At 38.3% G+C, this 10,995-nt stretch overlaps 1 protein-coding gene across 1 annotated transcript in view; it reads left to right on the top strand.

Annotated features, from left to right (window-relative positions):
- AMN1 (antagonist of mitotic exit network 1 homolog) overlaps positions 1-10,995 on the top strand; it is a 26,920-nt gene that overhangs the window by 15,270 nt on the left and 655 nt on the right. The window contains exons 3-6 of the mRNA XM_012806766.2: positions 3,004-3,148; positions 5,676-5,893; positions 6,493-6,549; positions 8,685-8,796. Of these exons, the coding sequence (XP_012662220.2) occupies positions 3,004-3,148; positions 5,676-5,893; positions 6,493-6,549; positions 8,685-8,796 (532 nt within the window). The remainder of the gene's footprint in view (positions 1-3,003; positions 3,149-5,675; positions 5,894-6,492; positions 6,550-8,684; positions 8,797-10,995) is intronic.

Raw genomic sequence — 10,995 nt, 5'->3', positions numbered from 1 at the left:
AAATATAATTAGTAACTGTGAAGTCATACTGGAGTAGAAAGGGCCCCTAATCCAATATAACTGGTATCATGAGAGGGCCACGAGGAGACACAGCAATACTGGGAGAACACTGTCTGAAGATGGAGGCAAGATTGGAATGATGCATCCACAGTCAAGGAATGTTAAGGACTGCTTCTGCCAGTCGTTACCAGAAGCTACGAGAGAGCATGGAACAGCTTCTCCTTCAGAGTCATCAGAAGGAATCTACCCTGTCAGCACCTTACTTTGGGACTTTTAGCCTCCGCAGCCATGAGAGAATAAATATCTGTAGTTTTAAGCCATCCAGTTAGTGGTACTTTGCTATAGCAGCCCTACAAAACTAATACAGGTGGGCTTTATAGACAGACAGTAGTCCTGCTTGTTATTAAAGGTGATACAGGGCTGGGCACGGTGGCTCACACCTATAATCCTAGCCCTCTGGGAGGCCCATGTGGGTGGATTGCCTGAGCTCAGGACTTTAAGACCAGCCTAAGCAAGAACAAGGACCCATCTCTACTAAAAATAGAAAATCTAGCCCAGCATGGTGGTGGCCGCCTGTAGTCTCAGCTACTCAAGAGGCTGAGGCAAGAGGATCACTTGAGCCCAAGAGTTTGAGGTTGCTGTGAGCAGTGATACCACAGTACTCTACCCACGGTGACAGAGTGAGACGCTGTTTAAAACAAACAAACAAAAAGAATCCCTACAAACCAATAAGAAAAAATAACCAAATAAAAAACAGAAAAATCAGGAAATATTCAAAGGGAAAAATACAAAATCATCAATAACATAAAAAGATATTTATCCTCACTAGTAATGAAAATGGTAGTTTGCCTTTCAGTTTGGCAGAGACTTAAAAAAATAATACCCAGTGCTGGCAATAGTGTGGAGATACTGTCACTTTTATTCACTGCTGATGAGAGTGTTAATTGATAAAAAGAGCTTTTAGATGGAGAGTTTGGCATTAACTATCAAAATTCCTAAAAATTTTCTTATTACTGATTTGACAATTTACTTCTGTTAGAAATCTCAGGAAAATTATAGTCAAAAAAGCACACAGGTATGTTCATCATAATATCATTTATAATAATAAATGTAGTTATGTATAGCACATATTATAAATAAGATGCCTTTATTTCTCATAATATATTTTCTCTGTTTTAATAATGGGGCTACTGCAGCAGAAAGAGAAAACAGTGTGGTCTCAGTTACAGAGTTCAGACTCAGGCAGTCAGCCTCCCTAGGGCCCATGTTCTTGATCATGCCACTATATTGCCTTCCTAAAGTGACCTAAATGTTCAGCTTGAATGTTTGCCAGTATAGGATGCATTTACTAAATTATAGCACTTTCATAAAACAGTAGTATATAATCATAATCAATTGATTTTATAAACAGTACTTATCTCTTTTTAATTTTGGATTCTAGGGTACACATGTTTTGTTTACATACTTTGTTTTTGTACAGACTGAGTCACAAAGTTACACACTAAAAGGAAGTGCTCATCTTACATACAATCTGATCCTGCTTTTCTTCAAAGGGTCTTCGTAAAAATTCAAACAGCAAAACTAATGTAACTTACCTGTGGGTATTGGTGTCATAGGTGATTTTAGTTGTAGCTAAAAACACAGTCTTTGAAATTAAAAAGATGTGGGTTCTAAACCTAACTCTCTTCCTTTTGGCTGTGTTGTTTTGTTATGGTACCAAGATAAGACCACCAGACAAATTGAGAAGGCCAACAGGAGTCTATTTGCTGGCTACTGTCTGATGGAAAATCAGGAGGGGCAGCAGCTTCCAGCTTCAGGACAGACTTTATATAGGTTAACATATGTAGCTAAAAATAGTTTTTGGTGAACAAGCAAAGCAGGCTACTGGGTTTCACAATCCCGTACATACAAAAGCAGTTTTGTGGCACTTGGGGTTACTAGTGATGACTGGTTTACTAGCTAGCTTACCAAAAATTATTTTTAAAAAGAAGACCTAAGAACTAGATCTTAGTGATGTCAGTGGCACCCCAGAGGCGGCCTCATCCTGTTTGCCCAATCCTTGCCCCATTATCTCACCCTTCTTACTTCTTGCTTTTTATTTTCTCTTCACGAGAGGAGAGGGGAGGGGGTCGTTGTTGGGGTATGGTGCATCTCCCCTTAGGGCCCACCACCTCCCATTATGTTGGCTACTTAAGTTTTAAGTTCTTGGGGCCTCAATTCCATCATTTATAAAATGGCAATGACCAATCCTTCAGGGTGTGTGTGTGTATATATAAGAGAAACAGAGTGAATATTATTATAAATAACATAATGTATATGACAATTAGGATCCTTCCTGGTAAGCAAGGAAATAGTTATTCTTATTATATAATTTTTTTATATTGTCTGAATGTTTACAATAATAATATATTATTTTTATATGCAGAAAAGTAAAGTCATTTCTATTTTGGAAAAAAAAATAAAATGAAAGAAAAATAGCTACAGGAAAGAGCTAAGAATGCTTAGAAATTAATCTGTTATTTGTTGGCCTCAAGAAAATGCTTAATAATACTGGGTTTATGCTAGCTCCCCAAAATGATGATGTAGAAGGTGAATGTTCTAGATAAGCAATACATTTTGTGAGCAGTTAGTACACCAGAACACTCATACCTGCTGAGCAAAGAGGCACAGAGGTAGTCTCTAGTGACAGTCAGAACTACCAGAAGATAATTATTGCCTTGGTTATGCTTCTCAGGTTAGGGGTCCTTACTCTGCACCAGCTATCTAAACAGTGCTTGATGTCCCAACAGGGACTTTGGGGGCACTGAAAGCTGCATCTCCAGCTGGAGGTACACTTAGTTTTCTCCTGCTTTATTTCTCTGTCTCCATATGGATTGTGTTTCCACATTCTTTGCTGTATTTTGTATCAGCTACTTGTCTGTTATGACCACCAGAACACTGAATATGTAATGCATATTTATATTTATAGAAAAAGTTAATTTTTCAGAATCGTGTATGTTACAGATTTTACATCCTGAAGTGCAAACTCTAGATCTGCGGAGCTGTGATATTTCAGATACTGCTCTTCTGCACCTGTGTAACTGCAAAAAACTGAAGACATTAAATTTAAATTCCTCAAAAGGAAATAGAGTTTCCATAACTTCAGAAGGTATGCTTATTAACACTGAATAAATTGGCAAATTACTGTTCAACATCTGGTATAATTGTGGAGCAAACAGGGAAAAATGGGTCAAAAATATTCAGAAAAGAAAAATAATCCAGGCTCGGCGCCTATAGCTCAACCGGCTAAGGCGGTAGCCACGTACACCTAAGGTGGCGGGTTCGAATCCCCAGCCCGGACCCGCCAAACAACAATGATGGCTGCAACCAAAAAATAGCCGGGCGTTGTGGCGGGCGCCTGTGGTCCCAGCTACTTGGGAGGTGGAGGCAGGAGACTCGCTTGAGCCCAGGAGTTGGAGGTTGCTGTGAGCTGTAATGCCACGGCACTCTGCCCAGGGGGATAACTTGAGGCCCTGTCTCAAAAAAAAAAAAAAAAAAAAAATAATCCAAAATAGAATTCTTACTTATAATCAGTGCTAAAAATTAAGAAATACATTGGGTAAGTCACTACCTTGTATTTTAAGCATATTTAAAATAAACATGGATGCATGCATCTATATTTTAAATATTTTGTCTGGTACAGTAGAATAAGAAATGACCAGTTCATATTTTGTTAAGAGTTTTTTGATGCCATATTGCAATAGAATTGATCATGAGATTAAATTTATAAGCACTTTCCTATTAGTCTATACAATGCATAGTTTTTTATAGCCAGACAAATTGCATTTTTCATTGTCACTGTTACATGAATTAGTGCATTTTTTACTTCTTTTTTTCTCTTTAGACCATTTCTTTCAATATAGGATTTATAATACATAAATAAAGGAAAGAGGGACTTATTTGGCTAAGTAGATTTTTGGAAAATTTTGTAGGTAGTTGGGTACATTTTGCACTCATCTTAGTTAGCAAATTAAGATATTCATAATATTGCAAAAAAGCACAAGTTTTCAAATGTTTGCATAAATTATAACTCACTAGAAGGAACTTCTCCCAAAAATGCAGCATTTTTCTATACTCATACAACACTTCGGAAAGTAAGTGTGGGTTTTTTCCACGCTAAGCAGTTCTCTAACTCTCAGAACACAGTCTGGGTGTCCTACAATTTAATTCAGTTCTGACACTACTTGGCGTGAGCATCAGATACCACAAGTTAAGGGCTCATACCGACAAGAGTCTTACAAGACTTTCCCTTCTTCAGATGTCCATAACAAGTTTGGGCCTCTAGTACCAATCACTGGTCAGCTGTAAAGCGAGCATTCCCACTACCTCCTCTTGGGTTCAGTAATTTGGCAGAATGGCTCACAGAACTCAAGGGAACACTTAGATTTGCCAGTTTATTATAAAAGAATTTAAAGACTCCAGATGAACAGCCAGATGAAGAATACACAGGGTAAGGTCTGGAAGGGTCTCAAGGTCAGGAGCTTCTGTCCCCACAGTGCTGGGGGTATACCACCTCCTAGCATTTGAAGAAAGTTCATCAAATCTTTTTCAAGAGCTTCTATAGTCTTTACTCCCATCTCCCCTTTCCAGAGGTCAGTGGATGGAACTGAAAATTCTAACCTTCTATTTACTTGGTGTGCCTGGAGAATGACACCATTCTGAGGCTAAGGGTCCTACTCCATCACCTCATGAGCATAAACTCAGGTATAATCAAAAAGGATTCGTTATGATTAACAGAAGACACTCCTGTCATTCAGGAAATTCCAAGCATTTTAGGAGCTCTGTACCAGGGACTGGTAGACCTAATTTTATTTCTTATTATATCACAACTTCCACCCTGGGCAATGATAAATAAAATAACTCTTTCTTTTAAAGAGCTCTTTAAAAAAATAAATAAATGCTATTTCTTAAGATATGGAAAGCCATACACGTGACCTACCCATGAATTTAGCAGTTTTCCTTTTGTATATTTTACCTGCCCGTGTAGGTATCTGTTAACAGTGCTGTAGCGTTTGTCCATGACTGAAGCCCAGGATCCCCAAAGGACTCTTATTTGTGGGACAGTGTAAGGCACCAGTCTCCAATGTGCGTTTCTATCAGTTCAGTTGGATCTAAGGGCTTCTTTTTTTTTGACCCTCAGGAAAATATAAGATTGGTCCAGGCTAACAGAGAAGGAGCGTGGTGGTAGAAAAGAGATCCATGTTTGAGGACAAAGTGGGGCAAGAAAGAATGCATAGGTATAGCTATTGATTTCTAACAATAAGCATGAAGACCGTTACTTAAACCATTTGGGCAATTTAACTTTTGATTTCCCATTAGAGTCCACAAAAACATTAACTTTATTACTTAAAAATTTTTGTTTAACCAACTGATTTGGTTCCAAATGATTGTTGGCTGTTTCCTAAAAGCAAATCTATCTGTGAACAATAAAGGCTTGCCATTAATTGCAAATACTACAAGCTGTGTAGAAAATTCCACAAGAGTTTGTATAATGACAGCATTACTGGAAAGTAAATATATTCTCACAGATGGACTAGTTTGAAAAAAGGTAACATCCAACTGGTGATTGCTAAAGTGAAAATCAGTCACGTTCTCATATGAACATATATAGTTCATCAATATATCTTTTCCCCCAGGAATAAAAGCTGTGGCTTCATCTTGTTCATACTTGCAAGAAGCGTCCTTGAAAAGATGCTGCAGTCTCACTGATGAAGGAGTCCTTGCTCTGGCACTCAATTGCCGGCTGCTAAAGATCATTGATTTAGGTGGCTGCTTAAGTATTACTGATGTGTCCTTACATGCATTAGGAAAAAATTGCCCGTTTTTGCAGTGTGTCGACTTTTCAGCTACTCAGGTAAATGAAATACAGGCTTGAAACATATGAACAATGTACTTGTCCAGTGTATCTCTATGACCAATGAAAAGAACATAATTAGGCGGGCGCAGTAGTTCACACCTATAATCTTAGCACTCTGGGAGGCGGAGACAGGTGGATTGCTTGAGCTCAGGAGTTCAAGCTCAGCCTGAGGAAGGGCCAGACCCCATCTGTACTAAAAATAGAAAAGCTAGCTGGATAGTGATACACACTCTCCTCGGGAGGCTAAGGCAAGAGGATCAATTGAGCCCAAGAGATTTGAGGTTGCTGTGAGCTGTGATGACACCATAACACTCTATCCATGGCAACAAAGTGAGACTGTTTCCAAAAAAAAAAAGGAATTATTTTAGTTTTTGTTAAAATTTTTGACTACCCCATGCTTTTGGTGGTTAAATAATTGCAATATAATTTTACATGTGCCCCTCAGTTATTTTAAGTAACAAGTGTAGAAGGTGTGTATGGCTAAAACACACGGCTATTGAATGGGAGGCAATGCAACTATGTCTAAATGATTACTTACAGAAAATTCTACTTCCATCATCTCTATTTATGGGCTGTTTCTTTTTCCTTGTGCTTAGGTATCTGACAGTGGTGTGGTTGCGCTTGTTAGTGGACCTTGTGCCAAGCAAATAGAGGTAATTTAAACATAACAATAAAAATGTTGGTAATCAAATTTTAATATTCATCTCAGAAATTAGTTTTTAAATCTAGTGACAACCAGTACCTTATCAATTAGGTATCTTATGGACCTTTTTTCTTTTCTTGTCTTTCTTTACTTTTTTTTTTTTTTCCACCTCTACCTCTTTATTGCCAGAGTAAAGGAAAACTGGTAAAGTTAGGACATAAAATAAATATACTTTAAAAGAGAAACTCAGATGAGTGCAGTGGCTCACACCTGTAATCCCAGTGCTTTGGGAGGGGAAGGCAGGAGGATCACTTGAGGCCAGGAGTTCAAGACCAGCCTGGGTAACACGCAAGACCTCTTCTCTACAAAAAATTAGCTGGAAGTGGTGGCACACATCCATAGTCCCAGCTACTCCAAAAGCTGCAGTGAGAAGATGGCTCGAGCCCAAGGGTTAGAGACTTGTGAGCTATTGCACCACTGTACTTCAGCCTGGGTGACAGTGAAACCCTATATAAAATAAATTAATTAGATTAAAATGAAAAATTTTAATATCATTTTACTTCCAATGAAAGTTTTTATTTCCCAGAAACTTTAGCTTGTAATAGATTTATGGATAGTCTTATTATGGATGAAGATTGTGAAAGTTTACCGGCACATTCTTTAGGAATAGGATATTCTTTAGGATTTCATGTCTGAATGATATTTCTACCAGGACTACTAATTCTCTTGCTATCCTATTTTTCTTAATAGCCACATTGTACAACCATTTAAGAAGATCTTAAATTAGTGTTCAGCCTTTGAATTTAATGATTGGTGTAGCACTTGTAACCTGTTTCTGAATACATCAGGAAACCGTCCATCCCAGGATTTTTATTTCTTCCTCTCCCATTTGATAGTGGTTAGTTTGTTTAATATAGCTGTGCTTTTTAACAATAAACCACATCAAATCCTTTTTTGGAAGTAAGCAGACTTTAAATGAATTATGAAAGTTAGTAATAATAACTGTTGTAATATAATAGCAGTGCCATGCTTTTGGCAAATATTTCTCCTTCCATGCAAATCTCTATGGGGACATATATTTTCATTTTTCCTTGGTAAATAACGAGGAGTAAAATTGCTAGGTCATATAGAAAAGTACTTATTTAGCTTTACAAGATACTACCATACTGTTTTCCAAAGGGTCTGAACTAACATGTTTGAAATTTATATCTAAGCAAGTAGATATGTTTCATTTCAAATGTTTTATCTTATTTGTTATATTAGTAAACTATTTACTTATTCTTCACTTCTGTACTATTACAAATAATATTGCAATGGGCATACTTATGAATTGTTTCACAGTACACATGTTTCTCAATAGTATATAACTGGAGTTGCTGGATTCTAGGATATACTTACATTCAGCTTTTCTTTCTTTCTTTCTTTCTTTTTTTAAGCCTAAAAATACCATTTTGTTTTGATGTTAACAATCAGAGAACTATTTATCAGTGTTCACATACATTTTAGAAACATATTACATAGAAACACATTACATAGGGGGTCTGTCCTTTAAAAATCTAAAACCTCAACCATGCCTCAAGGCATTTATAGCCTGAAGACGTCTAGTCAACACACAGGATTGATTTTAATTTGTTACAAGAATAAACAAGTGTTGGCTCTGCGCCTGTAGCTCAGCAGCTAGGGCATCAGCCACATACGCTAGAGCTGGCAGGTTTAAATCCAGCCTAGGGCCTGCCAAACAAAAATGATAGCTACAACCAAAACAATAGCCAGGCATTGTGGCAGGCGCCTGTAGTCCTAGCTACTTGGGAGGCTGAGGCAAGAGAATTGCTTAAGCCCAAGAGTTTGAGGTTGCTGTAAGCTGTGATACCATGGCACGCTACCCAAGGTGACAGCTTAAGACTTTGTCTCAAAAAAACAAAAGAAGAAACAAGCATTAATTTCTTGAAGAAGTTTGTGGAGAACCAGTCTTCAAATGCTTTTTCAGCCTTACTGCTCACCAAAATTTTCCATTCCTTCTGGTAAAGATTCCTAAAACCTGGTATGAAGGACAGCAGAGTTCCTAGTCACCACCATGTGATGCCTTCTATACCTGAAGGCAGAGTCCTTAGTCAGTGTGATTTTCTTTCCTTTATTTTTAAATAGGAGATCCATATGGGACATTGTGTAAATCTGACCGATGGAGCTGTAGAAGCTGTCCTTACTTACTGTCCTCAGATATGTATATTACTCTTCCATGGATGCCCACTAATAACAGGTAAGTCTGATAAACTGTTTGGGTTCAAATCGTAGTTTCATCATTTAACCCATTCCCTTATTCAGTTTCTTCATGAGTAAAGTAGCCATAATGATGGTACCTACTTCATAGGCTTAGTCAAGATGATTATATCACAACCCTTCCTGTGGTGCCTCACACATAATAAGAACTCAATAAATGTTAATTATAATGATGGTGCTGACGTTGATGCCACCAGTGGTTGTGATTATGATATTGAACATGATTTCATGTAGACAATTAAAATTTCCAGTTTATGAATGTGCTAACTGACCTCTACCTGTTATCAAGCTGTCGACATTGAAATCAGAATAATTTAGACTCGAGAGGCTAATGTGGTTCTTCACTAAAAGAATAAAGGCCGGGCATGGTGGCTTATGCCTGTAATCCTAGCACTCTGGCAGGCTGAGGTGTTTGGATTGCTTAAGCTCAGGAGTATGAAGCAGTCTGAGCAAGAGTGAGACAGCATCTAAATTAAAAATATAAAAACATTAACAGGGTATCGTTGTGGGTGCCTGTAGTCCCTGCTACTCAAGAAGCTAAGGCAGGGTTTGGCACCTACACACAGTGGTTATGGCTCTGGCCACATACATCGAGGCTGGCACGTTCAAACCCATCCTGGGCCTACTAAACAACAACTGCAACAAAACAATAGCCTGGCATTGTGGGGGGGGGGGGGGGGGGGAAGTGACTAGTTCAGTTCACAACCCTGAAAGAATTGAGGCCATAGGGTATACAAACCACATTTTGAGAACCAATGCTTTATGATAAAGAAAAATCTTCAATCAACTTCAGCATTTGAAGCAACAAATCACTTTTTCTATTTTCATGTGGCTACTGGAAGTAGGTAGAAGTAGACATTGAAATGGCAGGAGTTTAAAATATTTGGGATAGAGTAACAATATATATATATATGTATATATATATATATATATATATAGTGGCAACTCTTACTTTATTGCCCTGGGTAGAGTGCCATGGCGTCACACAGCTCACAGCAAATCCTGGGGTTAGGTGATTCTCTTGCCTCAGCCTCCCGAGTAGCTGGGATTACAGGCACCCTCCACAACGCCCAGCTATTTTTTTGTTGCAATTTGGCCAGGGCCGGGCTCAAACCCAGCACACTTGGTATATGGGGCCAGCGCCTACCCACTGAGCCACAGGTGCTGCCCAGTAACAATAATTTTGACCTGGGAGATCACTTAACAACAGTGTTATTGTTACATAAATGACAAAAATGGCCTGTAGGGACCTATGTTGTTTACTTCTTCACAGAAGACCAGGACCATTAGTCAAAAGCCTGTCAGTGTCAAACTTGATTTTTCACACATCCAATTATTTTAAATATAGCCTAAGTAAGCTTATTTTTAGCCAGCTAGAGCCTGCCTGCTTTGCCTGCCCTGCAGACTATGCCCAACATTTATTTACCCATAAAAAAACCCAAGACTGTAAAAGACGCAAACTGTGGTTGCCTTTTGGGGCTCTCTAAACCAGAAACTCCCCATCTTGCTGCTGAACAACCTCATGACACATAAATCCTCTGTCCATTCCCCCACGAATTCCCTTACTCCCCTCCCTTTCTTAGTAGTGGCTCCCTCACACTGTAGCCCTAAAGATCCTATGAGGAACTTCCCCTGCCTGCAAACCTGTCACAGTGCTGCCCAAAGAAAGCTTGTTGTGTCCTACTGCCACCAGGTGGTCATAACTTTTTCCTTGTTCTGCTCTGAAATCCTTCAGATTCACTATAGTGGCTTGGCATTCTAGAAAATATCCATATGTATATATAAAACTTTTTGGATTTTTTATATATCTAAATTTGCAAAGTACAACATACTGCCACAATAAATGCTACTGTTGCTTTATCAAGGGCTTTGAGAAATACTATAGATAAGAGCTATTTAACTTTGTTTATGCAAGCATTTTCCCAATTTTTAGCACAGAATACTTTTCTGATTGACCTAGCCAACTCATTCATTATATTTTATTATGTTAATATTTTCCTGATCCCTGATCACGGAATAGGAAAGTAAAATACTGAAATCTTAGGCACAATTTGAAGCCTTATTTAATGATAGTGCCAAGACTAAAACTTAAATCTCAAGATACAGTGATATGAGCAGTGATCTCCTGCCACCTTACCAAGACTTTTTTCTTTGAGACAGAAGCTCACTATGTCACCCT

The sequence above is a fragment of the Otolemur garnettii genome, unplaced genomic scaffold (assembly GCF_000181295.1).
Source record: "Otolemur garnettii isolate 467f Iridium unplaced genomic scaffold, OtoGar3 scaffold00057, whole genome shotgun sequence".
Classification (NCBI taxonomy): Eukaryota; Metazoa; Chordata; class Mammalia; order Primates; family Galagidae; genus Otolemur; species Otolemur garnettii.
The sequence above is the reverse complement of the archived record's forward strand: the minus strand, read 5'-3'. Positions and strand labels throughout refer to the sequence as shown.